This window comes from Hemitrygon akajei, chromosome 4, assembly GCF_048418815.1.
Source record: "Hemitrygon akajei chromosome 4, sHemAka1.3, whole genome shotgun sequence".
Lineage (NCBI taxonomy): Eukaryota > Metazoa > Chordata > Chondrichthyes > Myliobatiformes > Dasyatidae > Hemitrygon > Hemitrygon akajei.
In genome coordinates, this window is record NC_133127.1 from 34,372,738 (window position 1) to 34,392,233 (window position 19,496).

The 19,496-nt window shown below is 44.8% G+C and overlaps 1 protein-coding gene across 9 annotated transcripts in view; it reads left to right on the forward strand.

Moving 5' to 3' along the window:
- LOC140726206 (fibroblast growth factor receptor 3-like) overlaps positions 1 to 17,636 on the forward strand; it is a 271,549-nt gene extending 253,913 nt beyond the window's left edge. For all 9 annotated transcript variants that reach the window (XM_073042271.1, XM_073042272.1, XM_073042270.1 and 6 more), the window contains 7 exons: positions 2,743 to 2,853; positions 3,886 to 4,076; positions 6,755 to 6,877; positions 7,457 to 7,527; positions 7,949 to 8,086; positions 9,579 to 9,684; positions 15,055 to 17,636. In XM_073042271.1, coding sequence (XP_072898372.1) covers positions 2,743 to 2,853; positions 3,886 to 4,076; positions 6,755 to 6,877; positions 7,457 to 7,527; positions 7,949 to 8,086; positions 9,579 to 9,684; positions 15,055 to 15,219 — 905 coding nt within the window. In that variant the 3' untranslated portion in view covers positions 15,220 to 17,636. The remainder of the gene's footprint in view (positions 1 to 2,742; positions 2,854 to 3,885; positions 4,077 to 6,754; positions 6,878 to 7,456; positions 7,528 to 7,948; positions 8,087 to 9,578; positions 9,685 to 15,054) is intronic.
- The last annotated feature ends 1,860 nt before the right edge of the window (positions 17,637 to 19,496 follow it).

A 19,496-nucleotide genomic window follows, 5' to 3' on the forward strand; every position in this document is an offset into this window, starting at 1 on the left:
TTTGTTTTTTGTGAATGCCCACAAGAACATGAATCTCAGGGTACTGGCATGGTGACATATACGCACTTTGGTAATTTTAGTTTGAACTTTGAGAAGACATCTAGATTGGCAGGACAATAGCTTAAGTCCTGCTTTAGGGAAAGAAGGCAGCGATTAGAGGCTGATTCTCTTTGGTGTCAGTCCAGGACAGGTACATAGTTAGGAAAGGTTTATAGGCAAACGGTCAAACGTGGGCAGATGATGCTAGTTCAGATGGGCATCTTGATCAGCATGGGCAACTCAAGCTGAAGAGCCTGTTTCCATGAAGTATTACTCTGTGACTCTACTGAGTAAATCTATCAACTTGCCTCCTCGAACCTGCAGACCTAGCAAGTGATGCTTCCTTTTTAAGCCTTCAGTCATTGGACCATTTGACATTTATTTATTATTGAGATACATCGCAGAACAGGCCCTTTTGGCTCTTTGAGCTATGCTGCCCAGCAAACCCCGATTTAACCTGAGTCTAATCACGGGATAGTTTACAATGGCCAATTGACCAACCGTTCGATACGTCTTTGGGCTGTGAGAGGAAACCGGAGCACCTGGAGGAAACCCACGCGGTCACGGGGAGAGCGTACAAACCCCTTACAGACAATGACGTGAATTGATCTCAGGTCATTGGTACCGTAGAGTGTTTTGCTACCGTGCCACATGTGAAAGGTCATTGTAAAGTGAAATACTGCAGCTACTGGAAATCTGAGGTTGGAGTTGAGAATGGGCGGGGGGGGGGGAATATTTAGTGGGTCAGGCTTTGTGTGGAGAGAGAAACAAGTTCAGTATTGCCAGGAACTCTCACTGACCCAAACTGAATACAGTGTTTTCCTCTCTATAATTGCCTGACCTCTGAAGGAAACTCATTACTGTGTTTAAGAACCTCGGAACTGTAGTACTTCAGCTTTCCTAATTTGGAATAGGCACACCCTTAGGAACTGAAAGAAACAAAGTTTAAAAACTTCAAAGTTCAAAGTAGATTTATTATCCAAGTACATATTCGTCTCCGTACACTACCTCCTGAGATTCATTTTCACGGGTATACACAGTAGACTCAAAATACCACAATGGAATCAATGGAAACAAACAAAGACGGACCAATGTGCAAAAGAAGACAAGCTATGCAAATACAATCAATAAATAAATAAACAAACAAAATAATATTGAGAACATGAGTTGTAGAGTCCTTGAAAGTGAGTCCACAGTTTGCAGAATCAGTTCAGTGTTGAGGTGAGTGAAGTTATCCACGCTGGTTCAGGGGCCTGATGTTTCAAGGGTAATAACTGTTCCTGAATCTGGTAGTGTGTGACTTAAGGCTTCTGTGCCTGAAGACAGCAGTGAGAAGAGAACCTGGCCTGGGTGATGGATGCTGCTTTCCTGTAGATGTGCTCAGTGGTGGGAGGGATTTTCCTGTAGATGGGCTGGCTGTACTCCTTTAAACAGGGATTCAATCCTGAATCCACCATGTGGTTCTGTTACTGGCGACCTGATCAGAGTCATGGTAGGAACAGTACTCCGCTTAAAGCACAAAGAGTGGAGCTGGGTATGGGCTGCATCTGATGCTATATGGAAAAGCAAAGCTTTAAACATCATCTAAACCCACTCAGGTTTAATATCACTGGCATGTGTCGTGAAATTTGTTGTTTTGCAGCAGCAGCTCAATGCAAACACAATTTAAATATCTATAGATTACAAAAGGAAATATATATAAAACATTATATCATTTAATATTTTGTACGTTCCATAGTAAAGAATCCATGAATTTGTCTGCAGTGCATTGATTAATTCTGACAGTGAGGCAGCAACTCCAGAAAGTCATTCCACACTGCCCCCTGCTGCCAGATGCTACAAGTACTTCATGACTGATCTGGGAAATACTGACATCACCAATTACATTCCTTCAGCTGTGCAAAGTTTTGTTTAGTGTTTGCAAGTTTAATCACTGTTGAGATTCTACACCGTCAAACGTGGGCAGTGGGGGAAATCAACCTCTGACTACAAAGAGGTCCCCCTGGAATGGAGATGAGAGGAAATTTCTTCAGCCAGATGGTGGTGAAGTTGTGGGATTCATTGCCATGTCATTGGGTATACTTAAGCAGAAGTTGATAGTAAGGGCATCAGTGGTTACGAGAAGCAGCCAGGAGAATGGGATTGAGAGGGTTAATAAATCAACCATGATGGAGTGGCAGAGCAGACTCGATGGGCTAAATGCCCTAAATCTGTTGCTATGTCATATGCTCTAATAAACATTTGTGTTGATTTGTCTTTGCTCAATGTTGTTAAGTCATTGTTAGCTTATTTAAAAGTCTGTCAGATTAGGGCTGGAAATAGTGACAGATGCAATTTGCTGATGCCGATCTTACGGTATCACATCGGGTTACATTCAGTAAGCTGCTATAAGACAGTTCACAAACTACATCATATTCCACTTATCTTCATTTAAATGACAAGGCTAGAATTTATCCCATCCCTGACTGCAATTTGGAAAGGGAGTGGCGAGCGGCCTTCTTGAACCACTGTGTCCCTCGGGTGAAGGTCCCGACAGTGCTGTTGGGTGGGATTGGGACCGGGTGGTAAAGTGGGAGATGGAGGTAAACCTGGTGATGTTAATGGAGTTCGTGGGGAGTTGGTACCTGTCACCTGTGCATGCCTGAGTTCAGCACAAGGGTGTCTGTGTATTTACACCCTTCATACCCTTTTCTGTCCTTACAGATGATGCTACTGACAAAGACCTGTCTGACCTGGTGTCGGAAATGGAAATGATGAAGATGATTGGAAAACATAAAAATATTATTAATTTACTGGGGGCCTGCACACAGGACGGTGAGTCTGAAAGGGGGCATATTTTCAGTCCAGGTCTCAGGAAATGTACGCACACCCATCAAAGTACCCCAACCACCTCACAACAGCAACCTGCACTGCACCCCCATCCCCTAACACCCCACTGCTGCCCAACTATTCTCGTCCTAGTTTCTCATACTCTGGGTCCCATCTCCTGGGAGAAGCTGTTCCAGCTCTGGTGCTGGCGAAACAACAGTGTGTCAGGCATGTGCACCAGATTTGCAGTTTGCTTATATCTTTCTTTCTACCATTCAACCCCAGTTATTCACTTGCACTAAAGCACTACACTACAGCACAGAAACAGGCCAGTTGACCTACCTAGTCCGTGCTGAACTATTATTCTGCCTGGTCCCATCGATCTGCACCCAAACCATAGCCCTCCATACCCCTCCCATCCATGTACCCATCCAAATTTCTCTTAAATGGTGAAATCAAACCTACACCCACCACTGCCACTGGCAGTTCATTCCGCACTCTCACTCTGAACAAGATCCCACCTCAAGTTCTCCTTAAACATTTCACCTTTCACCCTTAACCTGTAATGTCTGGTTGTAGTTTCACCCAACCTCAGTGGTAAAAGCCTGCTTACGTTTACCCTTCCTCTACCCCTTATAATTTTGTATACTTCTATCAAATCTTCCCTCATTCTCCTACGCTGTATAGTCAGTAAAGTTCTACCTAGTGTGCCTAATGCTCTCTTTACAACCCTTTCTACCTGTGAAACCACTTTCAAGGAATTATGGATCTGTACTCCCAGATCCCCGTCTTCTCCATTATTCCTCTTAATGAGAGCAGGAATCCTAGTTGGATCTCATCTCACCAAGGGGCAACGTGTTTCAGAGCTTGCGAAGTGCTGATTACTCCACCGACCCACGTTCACGGATTCAGATTCATTTATTTATCAGATGCACAGACAGTGAAATAACAACCAACACACACTAAGGACGCACAAGTGTTGCCACACATTCCAGCGAAACACTTCCAGTAAGCCTGTTGCCTTGTCTTCCCACCCAGGTCCTCTCTATGTCATAGTCGAGTTTGCATCGAAGGGAAACCTGCGAGAGTACCTCAAAGCGCGACGGCCCCCTGGCATGGATTACTCCTTTGACACCTGCAAGGTGCCGGATGAGCAGTTAACGTTTAAGGATCTGGTCTCCTGCGCCTACCAGGTTGCTCGTGGGATGGAATATCTGGCTTCTCAAAAGGTGAACAGTTAAGAACATATAACATAGGAGCAGAATTAGGCCATTCAGCCCATTGAGTCTGCTCCGCCATTCTATTACGATGCCTCTCGACCCCATTCTCTTGTCTTCTCCCTGTAACCTTTGACACCCTGACTAATCAAGAACCTTTCAACCTCCTCTTCAAATATGGTTCAGTGGTTCCATTTATTATCAGTTCACAACCTGAGACATCCACAAAAACAGAAGAGAACCCCAAAGAATAAACGACAGAGAAACATTCGAACCCCAAAGCCCCCTCTCCCCCTCCCACGTGAGAGCAGCAGCAAAGCATCAGGAAGCCTCAGTGCCCCCACCCACCAGCAAACATTAGCAAAGCCCCCAAAGAAAGACCATGTCTTGGCCTCCACAGCCATCTGTGGCAATGAATTCCACCGATTCACCACCTCTGGCTAAAGAAATTCCTCCTCATCTCTGTTCTAAATGGATGTTCCTCTATTTTGAGGCTGTGCCTTCTGATCCTAGACTGCCCCACTATAGGAAACATCGTCTCTATAAAGGCCTTTCAGTGTTCGATAGAGAGGAACTCTTCTGTGATGCTCTTTGCTCGTGGTGTTGCGGGGAGACAGTCCTAGACCATGAGTCAAACTGGAACACCCAGGTCCCACTAAATCCCAGCGCTCTGCAATCTCTCACCATTCTTTTGTCTTGTTGCTGCTGAAAAGCACATTTTCACATCTTCTCACATCCCACTCCAGTTACCAGATAGCTGCCCACTCTCCGAATCTTTCTTTATCCCTTTGCAACCTCATATCCTCGTCAACTTTGCATCATCCCCAAATTTAGCAACCGTACTTTTGATGACTTCACAAATGGTAAAAACACGAGTCCCCAACTCCAGTCCCTATGGTGTACCACATGCTGTCCCTTGCCAATCAGAACTTACGTCCCCTCTACTTCTCGTTAGCCAGACCCTACACCAGTGTTACCTTCTGCACCATGAACCAGACTCTACACCAATACCTTACTCCCTACATCATGAACCAGACTCTACACCAATACGTTACCTCCTACACCGTGAACCAGACTCTACACCAATACGTTACTTCCTACACCGTGAACCAGACTCTACACCAATACGTTACTTCCTACACCGTGAACCAGACACTACACCAATACCTTACTCCCTACATCATTAACCAGACTCTACACCAATACATTACCACCTACACCGTGAACCAGACTCTACACCAATACATTACCTCCTACACCGTGAACCAGACTCTACACCAATACGTTACTTCCTACACCGTGAACCAGACACTACACCAATACATTACCACCTACACCGTGAACCAGACTCTACACCAATACATTACCTCCTACACCGTGAACCAGACTCTACACCAATGTTACCTCCTACACCGTGAACCAGACACTACACCAATATGTTACCACCTACACCATGAACCAGACTCTACACCAATACGTTACCTCCTACACCATGAACCAGACCCTACACCAATACATTACCTCCTACACCATGAACCAGACCCTACACCAATACATTACCTCCTACACCGTGAACCAGACTCTACACCAATACATTACCTCCTACACCATGAACCAGACCCTACACCAATACATTACCTCCTACACCGTGAACCAGACTCTACACCAATACATTACTTCCTACACCGTGAACCAGACACTACACCAATACCTTACTCCCTACATCATTAACCAGACTCTACACCAATACATTACCACCTACACCGTGAACCAGACTCTACACCAATACATTACCTCCTACACCGTGAACCAGACTCTACACCAATACGTTACTTCCTACACCGTGAACCAGACACTACACCAATACATTACCACCTACACCGTGAACCAGACTCTACACCAATACATTACCTCCTACACCGTGAACCAGACTCTACACCAATGTTACCTCCTACACCGTGAACCAGACACTACACCAATATGTTACCACCTACACCATGAACCAGACTCTACACCAATACGTTACCTCCTACACCATGAACCAGACCCTACACCAATACATTACCTCCTACACCATGAACCAGACCCTACACCAATACATTACCTCCTACACCGTGAACCAGACTCTACACCAATACATTACCTCCTACACCATGAACCAGACCCTACACCAATACATTACCTCCTACACCGTGAACCAGACTCTACACCAATACATTACCTCCTACACCGTGAACCAGACACTACACCAATACATTACCACCTACACCGTGAACCAGACTCTACACCAATACATTACCTCCTACACCGTGAACCAGACACTACACCAATACATTACCACCTACACCGTGAACCAGACCCTACACCAATACATTAACTCCTACACCGTGAACCAGACTCTACACCAATGTTACCCCCTACACGAGCCAGACCCTATACCAATACATTAACTCCTACACCATGAACCCGACTCTACACCGATGTTACCCCCTACACCATGAGCTTTTACTTGTTGCCATACCTTTTGACAAATGGAGTGGTTTCAGTGCCAGTGTAGTAGAATAGTAATGATCGCTGTCACATTATTTGACAGGATGTTATTTGGAGTAACAATTGGATAAGAGTAGAGTCTGTCTTTGTTTACTCTGGCCAGCTGTTTTATTGCCCTGTTTGGCTTTTTACCTGGTTAGTGCATCCATCGGGATCTGGCAGCTAGAAATGTGCTAGTGACGGAGGACAATGTGATGAAGATTGCCGACTTCGGCCTCGCCAGGGATGTGCACAATATCGACTACTACAAGAAAACAACAAATGTAAGTGTCTGCACAGCGCATTCAAGCGGCCAGGGGGCTGCGGTGACCGAGCGGCACCCGGTGGGGGTGGATGGGCCTTCAGTCCAAACTGCAGTCACTTGCTTTTGGGCACGGGCGTGCAGGCAAACCAGGAGCTGCGCCTCTGCACGTGGGGTGCCCTGAAGATCCTCAATATCCACTCCCGGCAAAGACCGAGCAGCCCACAGGCAGAAATGAGTGAATCAACCAGAGTTCCCTTCTCTCGCAAAAAAAGACAATCAAGTGTCCGGCTAAGGATCTTCCAAATAACGAGGGGGCCCAGAGAAAGGGTTCCCATTTGTGTTCTGGTCCCAAACTGTGGACCACCGATACAGATAGTATTAGTTCAAAAAGGACGTGGAACCCACTGCACCAAGTTGTGTTTCTGGGCAGCTGCGTTTAGGGAGAAGTCAGCAAAGCGCATGCGGGAGATGGACAGATGATGAGGAGAGGGTGGGTGGGCCAGATGGCTTCATCTTGTGTGACGGCTCAATGGTCATTGGGACCGGTATTTGAAAGAGATCAATATGAAATAACAATCCCCCTCCTGTCTGACCACAGGGTAGGCTGCCAGTGAAGTGGATGGCTCCAGAGGCCTTGTTCGACAGAGTTTACACCCACCAGAGCGATGTGTAAGTACGATATGTAACTGCGGCTTTCAGCTAAACTCTGCCAAATGCTGATATTGTAAAGGAGAGCTTGCTACAGAGGAGCTCTGACTCACTTCCAAGCTTCCCAGGGCAGGGAAAGTGAGCGTAGAGAGAGAAAACGTCATTAGTTCTGCTCCAGAGGCTTGGCAGAATAGCTGCCATATTATAAACGCCCTGTCAGCTATCTGATTAACTGATCATTTTAATTCCATCGCTGGCCTGTGCTGATATTTGCTGTGATTGAAGGGATCAGCACCGTACTTCAAGTTGGAAGGAAAAAGGGGGCTTATTCAATTAAGTCACACCAGTGATAACTATGTTAGACACGGGTGGCAACACCCAGAGAATGGGGCGGTTCTAAAACGGCTTCAGTGAATTAGGTTTTCATTCTTCTGCTTCACAGCTGGTCGTACGGAGTCCTGTTGTGGGAGATCTTTACTCTGGGTGGATCACCCTACCCCGGCATCCCAGTGGAAGAGCTCTTCAAACTGCTGAAAGAAGGCCATCGAATGGACAAGCCTGCCAACTGCACCCATGAGCTGTAAGCAATACCCGGCGTGATCTGGCCACCTCTTCCCCTTGTTCTCCAGCGTCAGATAAGACAGTCTGGCGTTTACAGCAAAGTTAGAACTCGTGGCGGGTGTCATTTGGGCTTCACACTCATTTCTTTTTGTTTAAAGTCACGCAGTAATTTCTACCCTGTATACCTCGAATGTGGCAGGATTTGCCTTTCCTTCCTACCAGCCGTAACTCATTGGAAAACAGTACAGCTTTCCCTCACTCTGTAACTATCTGTTCAGAGTTTAAACACCTATGGCCCCAGTATAGACATTGAATTGGTTCGTTCGTTATGTGCCATGTCCATTTTAAAAAGATTTTGGACAACTTTGCTAAAATCTTGTATCGTTTGGTGTCACATTATTAGCACTCTGAGGAAACATACTGCTTCAGTGTGTTAAATGGAGATTGACATCACAACATTACCTTCAGTTGCCGTATCTTAACATTTCTGGAAAGTAAATTGTATCTTGTACTTATCCACACTCACTGGCCACGATGTTATATAGCCTCTGCACCGAATAAAGTGGCCACTGAGTGTATGTCCATGGACTTCTGCTGTTGTAGCCCATCCAATTCAAGGTTCAACATGTTGTGCATTCAGAGATGCTCTTCTGCACACCACTGTTGTAACACATGGTTATTTGAGCTACTGTCACCTTCCTGTCAGCTTGAACCAATCTGGCCGTTCTCCTCTGAGCTCTCTCATTAACAAGGTGCTTTCACCCACAGAACTGCCGCCCACTGGATGTTTCATTTTGTTTTTCACACCATTCTCTGTAAGCTCTAGAGACTGCTGTGTGCAAAAATCCCAGGAGATCAGCAGTGTCTGATATACTCAATCCACCCTGTCTGGCACCAACAATCATTTCACGGTCGAAGTCACTTAGATCACATTTCTTCCCCATTCTGATGTTTGGTCTGAACAACAACTGAAGCTCTTGACCATCCCTGCATGTTTTTATGCATTGGTTGCTGCCACATGATTGGCTAACTAGATATTTGCATCAACAAGTAGATGTACAGGTGTACTTAACAAAATGGCCAATGAGTGTAGAATCCTTTAACTGCTTCCATGCACGACTTTCTGATTTGGTGGGATTGTTGGGGATGCGCACACCAAAGCACAATCCTCAGTCAGGTGTTGAGAGGTGGGCAGTGAAATATGTTGTGGTTACAGAACCACTCCATGGGTTAGGAAGTAGCAGGGCTTTGCACTGATGGAATGCGAGAAATTTAATTGTGATCTTGGGGCCTCTTCTGTGGTGCATTGGATTGTGCTGCTGTGCTTTTGGTCGCATGCAGTGGTGTGTTGGCTCTCTCCCGGTTGTGTATTGCGCTGATGGTCGGCATCTCCCGGTCTCCCTGGCACTGCTTTCTTCCCCTGCAAAAATGGCCAATTGCTTATTGCTTATAGGGTAATGAAGATAATTATTGCCATTGGTTTAATCAGTGCTCTGTGCCCTTTACCCTAGGTATATGATAATGAGAGAATGCTGGCACGCAATCCCATCGCAGAGACCAACGTTCAAACAGCTGGTCGAGGATCTCGACAGGGTCCTGACAGTGACATCAACTGAGGTCAGTTAACTTAAAAGCAACTGGGCAAGAGGGGGACATTAATTAACGTGAAGTTTGGGGAAGGCATTTACTGTTTTTCAATAGCATTACAATACCTTTTGGAGATTCTGACTCAGATCTCTCAAGTTTTAGAGTATTGTACACTCACTAGCTTTCAACTGTTGCTGAAATAGCCACGTTTTTCTCACAGACAATTGATCTCAAAATCTAGTGATTCCAATGCAATCTTCCCTCTGCGAGTTTGCACTCATTCAACTCTCTGCCTGTGTCCTAACTCACACCAAGCCCCATTCACCCATCACCTTGTTGTCACTGACACACTTTGGCATCAACTGTAGATGTATCCCAGTTTTCTGTGGTCTCACCTCTCCATTTCCTGTAGCCTCCTCTGGACGGAGAACCCCTCCCCAGTCTATCTAAACCTTTCAGATTATTGCTCCACTTTCACTCTCCGCTGTAAAGAGCTGAAACTGTGGAGTTTTTTTTCATAAAGCCCCTTTAACTGTAGCTTCTGTTTTAAGATGCTCAAGCTTTTAATGATATATATCCTTCTGTGGCGTCAAACACGTTGGAATTTTTTGACGTCACGTTACGAGTTAATGGCAAAGCAAGCTTGAGTAGTTGAGTGGCCAACTCCTATACCTGTGTCTCTGAAGCAATTCTCTTGGGTTTCCAGACCATCCCCTACTCTGTCTCATGAGATCAGTTTGGATCCTTCAATGAAAGGACTGCATCGAAATTTCTCCTCTGTTTCCTGTCTGGTTTTGTTGTCCCTCAGGCTGTTGACTTACCGTTTGGTTTGTGGCTTCACATCTGCTAGTTAGGTCCCAGATCCGGACAGCGGGATAGGGAGTAGATCGGGGGGGGGGGATCCCAACCTTTTTTATGCCATGGACCCCTACCATTAACCCCAGTTACCGAACTCCTGGAGTAGACTATTCAACCAACTCAGGTTCTTTGTTTCACTTATTTAGACCTTCAGCCTTTCTGTCTGCCTGGATCCAAGAGTCTGGAACATCTTTGCCAAGCAGAAGTCTATTTCACCTTCAACTTCTCTTTGCAGTGAGGGAGGGTGAGAGGTGACTTGATAGAATGTACAAGATGATGAGAGACATAGATCAAGTGGACAGTCAGAGACTTTTCCCCAGGGTCAAAATAGCTAATGGAAGGGAGCATAATTTTAAGGTGATTGGAGCAAAGTATAGGGGGGAATATCAGAGATAACTCCTTTACACAGAGTGGTGGGTGCATGAAACACCCTGGCAAGGGTGGTGTTAGAGGCAGATACATTAGGGGCATTTAAGAGACTCTTAGATAGGCACATGGATGAAAGGAAAATGGAGGGCTGTGTAGGAGGGAAGAGTTAGATTGGCCTTCGAGGAGATTAGAAGGCCATCACAACATGGGCTGTAGGGCCTGTAATGTTCTATGATTGGGGTGATTAGCTGACCTGGAAACAAAATGCTGTTGAAACAACCAGGCTCGGCTTTCTTTGGTGAATTCATCCCCCATTCTGGTAATTCCAACATGCTCCTTGGCCTTTCTCTGCTCCCCAAAAGAGCTATTAGCGTCCAACGCTCTGCCTGCATTCGAACCAGCACAAGGCCCCATTCACCCATCTGAGTGTCTTAAAGGTTGGTACTGATGGCCAACCACACCCCCATCCTCCCTCAACCCCCTCCAGAATTCCTCAGCCCTTGTTTCTCTCTGTTAAAATCGGCGCTCCCTGGCATCAACCCAGGAACTAATATTAAGATTTTGCCTCTTTGTTTTTTCGATCCTCTCAAACGTTGCGGTTAGTCAAACTGCATCGTTTGACTAACTCATGCCCGAGGTAGACGGGGTCGGGTTTACCGTTGAAACGTTGCAGTCGGTAACTGTAAGTGACTGACTGTTAAGGCCGAACGATAGCGTGGACAGGGATGGGATGGTTCTGTGTCATGCTTCCCACGACGGATTCAGTAGGCCGTCGAATCCGAGCCAACCAGACACACTCAGCACAGCTGCACACCAGATGATCTCAGTGAAACGTCAGGAGAGAGGCTACCATCAACCTCTGGCGACCTTTCCTCTGCGTGGAGACGACTGCAGACTGACCCCCAGAGTCCAATAGCACCCAGACCAGTAAACATGGTGCAGGAACAGAGGGAAGCCAGCCATCAAACCAGTACTCGCAGTTTTATTGCAGTTCAGATGAGAACTGCGTTGCCTTCACACATCGTGTCACCACCTCAGTAAACTGATCTGGCCTGCGTGTTGTTCAGAACTTTACGTATAATTGTATCTGATGGCCAGTCAGAAATTGCCACAGAGTCTATGTACAATTTTGTTCCAAGAACAAATATTTCTGGAAACACAGGAGGCTATATTTCACTACTCTGCAGTAAAGGGGTGGGCGCTGCCTCTGGGTGAGTACTGATTGGATTAAAAGGCCCAGGGCAGCACCAATTTTTTCCCCATTTCCTTTTTTTGAGATCTGGACATGGCTGATGGTGGAATTGCTTTGGGAAGTGTGTGTTTGATGGTGGAACTGCTTTGGGAAGTGTGTGTTCGATGGTGGAATTGCTTTGGGAAGTGTGTGTTAGATGGTGGAATTGCTTTGGGAAGTGTGTGTTCGATGGTGGAATTGCTTTGGGAAGTGTGTGTTCGATGGTGGAACTGCTTTGGGAAGTGTGTGTTAGATGGTGGAATTGCTTTGGGAAGTGTGTGTTAGATGGTGGAATTGCTTTGGGAAGTGTGTGTTAGATGGTGGAGTTGCTTTGGGAAGTGACTGCAGGACTCCCAGTCTTGACTTGCTATTGAACTCACTTTACTGGATTCCAGAGGAGGAGTCAAAATAGTGATCTGTCATCCCTCTTTGGGGTGGCGTTAACACTATTACATCGCCGGTGACTTGGGGTCAGTTCCCGCTGCTGACTGTAAGGAGTTTGCACTTTCTCCCTCTGACTGCTTGGATTTCCTCTGGGTGTTCCGGTTTCCTCCCACGTTCCAAAGACGTACGGGTTAGTAGATTAATTGGTCACTGGGTGAAATTGTGCAGTGTGTGCTTGTTGGTCCTGTTACTGTGCAGTCAATTACAGGTAAAGCCCGCCCCACCGTTGGGCACATTTACATGGAGCGCTGTCACAGGAAAGCAGCATCCATCATCAGGGACTCCCCACCACACAGGCCATGCTCTCTTCTTCAGGAAGAAGGACAGGAGCCTCAGCACTCACACCATCAAGTTCAGGAACAGTTATTACCCCTCAACCACCAGGCTCTTGAAGCATTGGGGATAACATCATTCAACTTCACTTGCCCCATCATTGAACTGTTCCCACAACCTATGGACTCAGTTTCAATGACTCGTTATCTCATGTTCTCAATACACTGCTTTTTTATTTGTTATTATTTCTTTTCTCTTTTGTATTTGCATAGTTTGTTGTCTTTTGCATATTGGTTGCTAGTATGCCCGCAAGAAAACAAATCTCAGGGTAGTATATGGTGACACGTACAGTACGTGCTTTGATAGTAAATTCAGAGCCACCCTTGGGCCTGGCTGCACAGATCTCCTTTTGCACTTACACTTGTAGCTGTTTTAAATCTCTGCACAGTTTTTCGCTTGGATACACTATGCACATTGTTTAATCTTACTTTAAAAAAAATATTTCAAACACACACACAGAGGGGCATTCAACAGGCCCAACTGATTTAGTGTGCTGCTCAAATACTTGACAGATAATTATTGAAAATGATCGACAGTACCAAATCTCCAGCTAGTGATCATAAAACATTATCGCCAGGATTTATGCAGTGTCCTTCCTGCCCAATAACCTGCCCTTACTGGGTAGTTAACCCGTGACCTCAGAAACTGAGATAGAATGTTGCCAAGTCGGAGCTTAAAGGCGGTCAGATTTTTGCTCTGATCTTATGGCCTGAGAAGAAAAAAAGTAGTGATCTCTCGGTTTGTGAGCAGCACTGACGTCTTTTTATGGTGTCCTTGCTCGACTGGCCCCCTATCATGTGACGTGGGGGGAGGGCTGGGGAGGCGATTGTACACTCAGCAATAAAATGTGAGAACTGTAGTCAGCACACTTAACTCTTTAACATTATGGTTCTCATAAGGAATCCATTAATTGCTATAATTTGGAAAGTAAGTGGTTACCTTGGGGGATTTGCTTCAGGTTTATGTAAAAAAAAAAGCAATTTCCTGATTTTATACAATGCAAATCATTGTCACTGTTCAGGCTGCAGTATGTGGAAAATCTTTCACTGATTCCACTGAATGGGCAGTGTGGGGTATTGTCACAAGGTACACTTGCTATATGTGGTGGAGAAAGGCTCCTATAATTGCTATCATTAATCAAACACGGGTAAGAATTCTATCAGTGTTCCTAAATTAAAAAGAGAAAATGCAGGACTGTCATTCCTTGAGATGTTAAATGATAGGGGGCTTGTAATTTGACTGTATAGTGCCTATATTTTAGTGATTTAAGCCCCCAACATAGTAGATAGGAATAGCAGTCTCATTACAAGCCTATCAGAGAACATAAAACAGTACAGGTCCTTTCACCCATGATGTTGCGATGCTCTTTTAACCTACACTAGAACAATCTAACCTAACACATAGACGTCCATTTTTCTTTCATCCATAGGCCTATCTAAAAGTCATAAATGTTCCTACTGTATCTGCCTTTACCTCCACCCCGGCAGTGTGCTTCTCTGTATAAAAACTCGCCCCTGACATCCCCTCTATACTCGCCTTCAGTCACCTTAAAAGTATATCCATCATGTTAGCCATCGATACCCTGAGGGAAAAGGTGCTGACCGTTCACTCTATCTTATCTTGTTCACCTCTATCGAATCGCCTCTCATCCTCCTTCGCTTGCTCAGTCTTTCCTGATCAGACATGCCCTCTAGTCCGGGCAGCATCCTGGTAAATCTCCTCTGCACCCTCACTAAAGCTTCCACATCCTCCCTGTTGGATGAGGGCCAAGGGAAACTGAAGAGGGGCTGCAAGGGAGAAGGCGGGCATTTTAAAGCGAATACTTTCGGTGAATGCAGATGCTGGAATCTGGAGCAACAAACGATCTGCCGGAGGAACTCGGGGTGTCAGGCAGCACCTGTGGAGGGAACTGTCAACGTTTAGCGTTGACACCCTGAGTCAGGATGACGCCTCCTTTCTTCCCACCACTGAGGTCCACCAGCAGGCCCTTTATTTCCCGCCTTAGTAACGTGCTGCTTCATCCACCCCAGGCCTCAGAGCAGCAGAACTTGAATTGTCAAGTCTCCCAACTCAAATCCACATAGATGCGACATGCTTATCGCAGATGTGACCGCGGTCCACTGCGCAGGGAGTTCGTAACCGTTTTCTTCTGCTTTGTATTTCAGGAGTACCTTGACCTGTCAGCACCTTTCGAGCAGTACTCCCCGGCCTGCCAGGACACACACAGCACTTGCTCTTCTGGAGACGACTCTGTCTTTGCCCATGATGCCCTGCCTGACGAGCCTTGCCTTCCAAAGCACCAGCAGTGTAATGGTGTCATCAGGACATGAGATGAGAATAAGCAGGACTCCAGGATGCTGAACGATGGAGAACTCACACTGAAGGAAATACACTGAACCAACTGCGAGGATCTTGTTCCCCACTTAACTTCCCACCATTATTGAGCCTTATATCTTCAAGTGCTGTGCCCACCTAAAACAAATCTGCTTGGCATGAAGAAACTTTGTAATGTAGAAACCGAAATAGAAAGTTCTGCAAAAAAAAATCCAGAGGTGATAACCTTTGACCTCTGGCATTGTGACTGCTAAAGGAACCATTCTGTGCCTATGTTGTGCTAAGAAAGGAAAGTGACACAAAAGACAATTATTTTTCTTTACAAAAGAGCATTTAAATACTTTTTATTTGTGTGAAGCTGCAGATTTTTCAGTTGTAAATATATAAATATGAATATTGTATAATAATGTTTAAAAAACAGTTGTATACTTATGATTTGCTTGTTTAGGGAAAAAAAGCAAAAAAAAACAAAATTACAAATACGAGGAGGCAAAATCCTAAAATCATCGCAGTTTAGGATATTCAGTATTAAGCTGGAAGTTATTAAAGAAACTCATTGTGTAGTGAACAAGGGGTAAAAATAGTTCAAGCACCAATAATTATTTGCAATCAGATTAGCATATTGTATATTTGTAAAGTTGTTCATAGACTTTAACATATCATTTTGGTTAAAAGATTTATAAGTATATAGCTTATTTACTAATTACTGTACACAGCTTTAGTTAAACTAGGTTCTTAATTTTTGTTTTACATGTTTATAATTTTTTAATTTATTACCCGTTGATTAGGCACAAAGGTTAATGAGGAGAAGTAATTAGAATCAAGTTTTCAAACATTGTGTAAAGTGAACGTTATCTGTTCTTAGATTGCAATGATTTTGTTTTCCTGTTGTTTAGTAATCAGATTCTAGAATTATCTTTTCTTAACTAAATGAAGGTTTGTGCTTTACCTTTGTTGAAGGCACGAGAGAGCAAGGGTGCGGACTGTGATTGATAACAGTGGGCCCGCTGTACGGAAACGGTGCCTTGCCTGGAGCTGCCCCAACAGTATTGGCCCCGTGAAAGTGGCTAGGGCTCTGGGTGCCAATTGGAACAGGGCACAGTGATCAATTTCGGCCACCTAAAGCTGAGATACGTGGGAGACAACATCTTAAGCAGGGTCATCTTCAGGTGCTGGTCACACCTGGGGCAATTTGAGATCACGAATCGAGTGCATCACACTGAAGTAGCACATAGCACAAAAAGATTATAAAGCACATTGGCTTAGTGTTTTTTTTTAAATTTCTTCCCCCTTCCCCTGGTATATTGGCACCCAGGTGCCAAGTAGTGCTGGTGACAATACCAGATGTGCAGGTGAGGAGCAGTGTTGTGCTGTGACGAGAGGGTGCAATGATTGTGAGTGTTTGCAGAGAACAACTTGTACAAGAAAGGATTGCCAGTCAACCACTAACACCGGTCACGTATCAGTGACCTGCGCGTCACTCCCTTCTCTTTATGCAGGTTAGTGCCACAAGCACAACTTAAGGTGGTGCAATGGAAATGTTAACGTGCAATTTCGCAGAGGACTAATTCGAGGTAACCCCCTTTTGTTAAAGACAAAAAAAAAGCTAAAACAGATGGCCTACTGGGTACCAGGCAGTTGCCTGTGAAGCAGGACAAAGCCCAGTATCCAGAATCTAAGATAAATTCCAGTTGGATTTGAAGTAGGATTCCACGGGTAAATTGCAATTAAGAATTGAGGCAGGAATCCTATTAAAATCAATTAAAAATTCTGTCTGTCTCCTTTAATCTTTCTTAGGACCACCAAGCTCTTATTCAGTAGAGAAGTTAATATAATAGATTGAAGTTATCTGTTAACTCTTTAATACAGACGTAGGAGATTTATAGTGGTGTAATTTTTGTACAATGAGAAGACACTTCATTATTTTCTTACCAATCGCTGTGGACATTCCAGGTACCTAATGCATAAAAAAACTTTTCCAATATTTGAAATCTCTGCATGATTTACAAAAAAAAGAACTTAGATATATATCTAATTTATTGAGGGTTTTTTTTTACAGAATATACGTATAGTAGCTTCGACTGAACTTAACATTTAACAGTTCCCTCTCTGTAGATCTAATCATGTCAAGCAATACTGGCAATAGTTGAGGTTGTCAGCTGGTGTTCGAAGGTTAGATTGGATCATTGCCTGTCTCATTCCACTCTATGGTGGCCAGAGGTGAGTTCCAAACAAAAGCAACAACCCCTTTAAACCAACTTGCCTGCCTGAAGCCTGTAAAAGACCACAGATGGTCTTGTTGGAGTTAAATAACTAGCACTGAACAATATCTGTCTGCCTTTACAAAGCTTTGATATTAACATGGAACTGTTCCATTCCACCTAAATAAAAAGATTATTGTTTTAAAATGCAAGCATGTCTGCTCTCTGTCCTTCTATTTGCTTATTAGTGATGTGTTTAGGTTTCCTATGATGCTGCTGCTGAGTGCAAACAGCAAATTTACTCCATCATCATTATATTTAACACTTTCCAAATCTATTAGAGCGAAGGTCCAATGATAAGAGTCATGGATAGACACCATCTTCCCAGGGTACTTATCACTAATATGAGAAGGCATAATTTTAAAGGTGATTAGAATCAGATTTAATATCACTGGCATATGTCATGAAATTTATTTTTGCAACAACAGTACAATGAATACATGATAAATATAGAAAAAATGAGCTACAGTAACTATATATTGAATTGTTAAATTAGTGCAAAAAATAGAAAATAAAAATAAGCAACACACCCAAAATGCTGGTGGAACACAACAGGCCAGGCCGCATCTATATGAAGAAATACAGTTGACATTTCGGGCTGAGACCCTTCGTCAGGACTAACTGAAAGAAAAGACAGTAAGAGATTTGAAAGTGGGAGGGGGAGTTTGCGGAAATAAAAATTAGTAGTGAGGTAGTGTTCAATGTCCATTCAGAAATTGGATGGCAGAGGGGAAGAAGCTATTCCTGAATCATCGAGTGTGTGCCTTCTGGCTTCTGTACCTCCTTCCTGATGGTAGCAATGGGTGGCGAAAGTCCTCAATGATGAAATCCTCTCTGAGGCACCGCTCCTTGAAAATGATTTGGATACTACGGAGGCTAGATGGATCTGGCTAATTTACAACTCTCTCGCAGTAGCTCTCCCCTGTACCAGAAGGTGATGGCAGCGACAGGTTTTCACAGAGTGGTAGGCACACAGGACACACTGCCGGGGTGGGGGCAGACACAGTTACATTGGGGATTTTTATGAAACTCTTGGGTACCTGGACGAGAGGAAAATAGAGGGCTACGTGGGAGGGAAGGGCTAGCTTAATCTTGGAGTAGGTTAAAAGGTCTGCACGGGTCCCGAATCTCCTCCTCGCATACCCTTTAAATCAGTACGATATAATGCGGTTGTTGCTTCTCCTCATTCGCGGAGAATGTGCCTACACGTCTGCCAGCTTACCTGTGTCCTCCTGAGCTCAGTGTATTGTCTTCCTCCCGGCTGACAATCTGTCACATCCAATGTCATCTGGGAAACTTTTCACAGGTAGATAGAGAAAAGAGATTAGCTTTGTTTGTCAATTGTAAATCGAAACATACAGCAAATGCACCAACAACCAACACAGTCCCAGGACGTGCCGGGGCAAATAACACCATGCTTCTGGCACTAACACAGCATGCTCACAACTTACTAACCCTAACCCGTACATCTTTGGAGTGAGGAAGGATGTCTCAATTTCCACTCTCCCCTCCTGCCTATCACCGGCCTACCACTTAACTTTTACCATTTTGTACCCTCTATCTTTCAGTCTAGATGAAGGCTCTCCACCCAAAATGTCAGCTGTCCATTTCCCCCTATCGAGGCTGCCTGACCTGCTGAGTTCCTCCAGCATCTTGTCTATAGATCCAGGCTCCAGCATCTGCAGACTCTTGTGTTTACATTCACTTAGCATATTCAATTCAAAGTGCCCACCATCTCCTCCACAGACCCTCATCGATATATCTCTTCAGCGCCCCTCAATGCTCATCCAATGGACATAGTTCCTGCAGTTGTGGCTTCCTTAGCACACCTTCCCCCTTCATTCAGGGTCTAGGCCACCTTCCCCCTTCATTCAGGGTCTAGGCCACTTTCCCCCCTTCATTCAGGGTCTAGGCCACTTTCCCCCTTCATTCAGGGTCTAGGCCACTTTCCCCCTCCAATGCTGAGACCCTTTGCATCTTAAGTCTCCTTGAAGTTAATCCTACAGTTATAT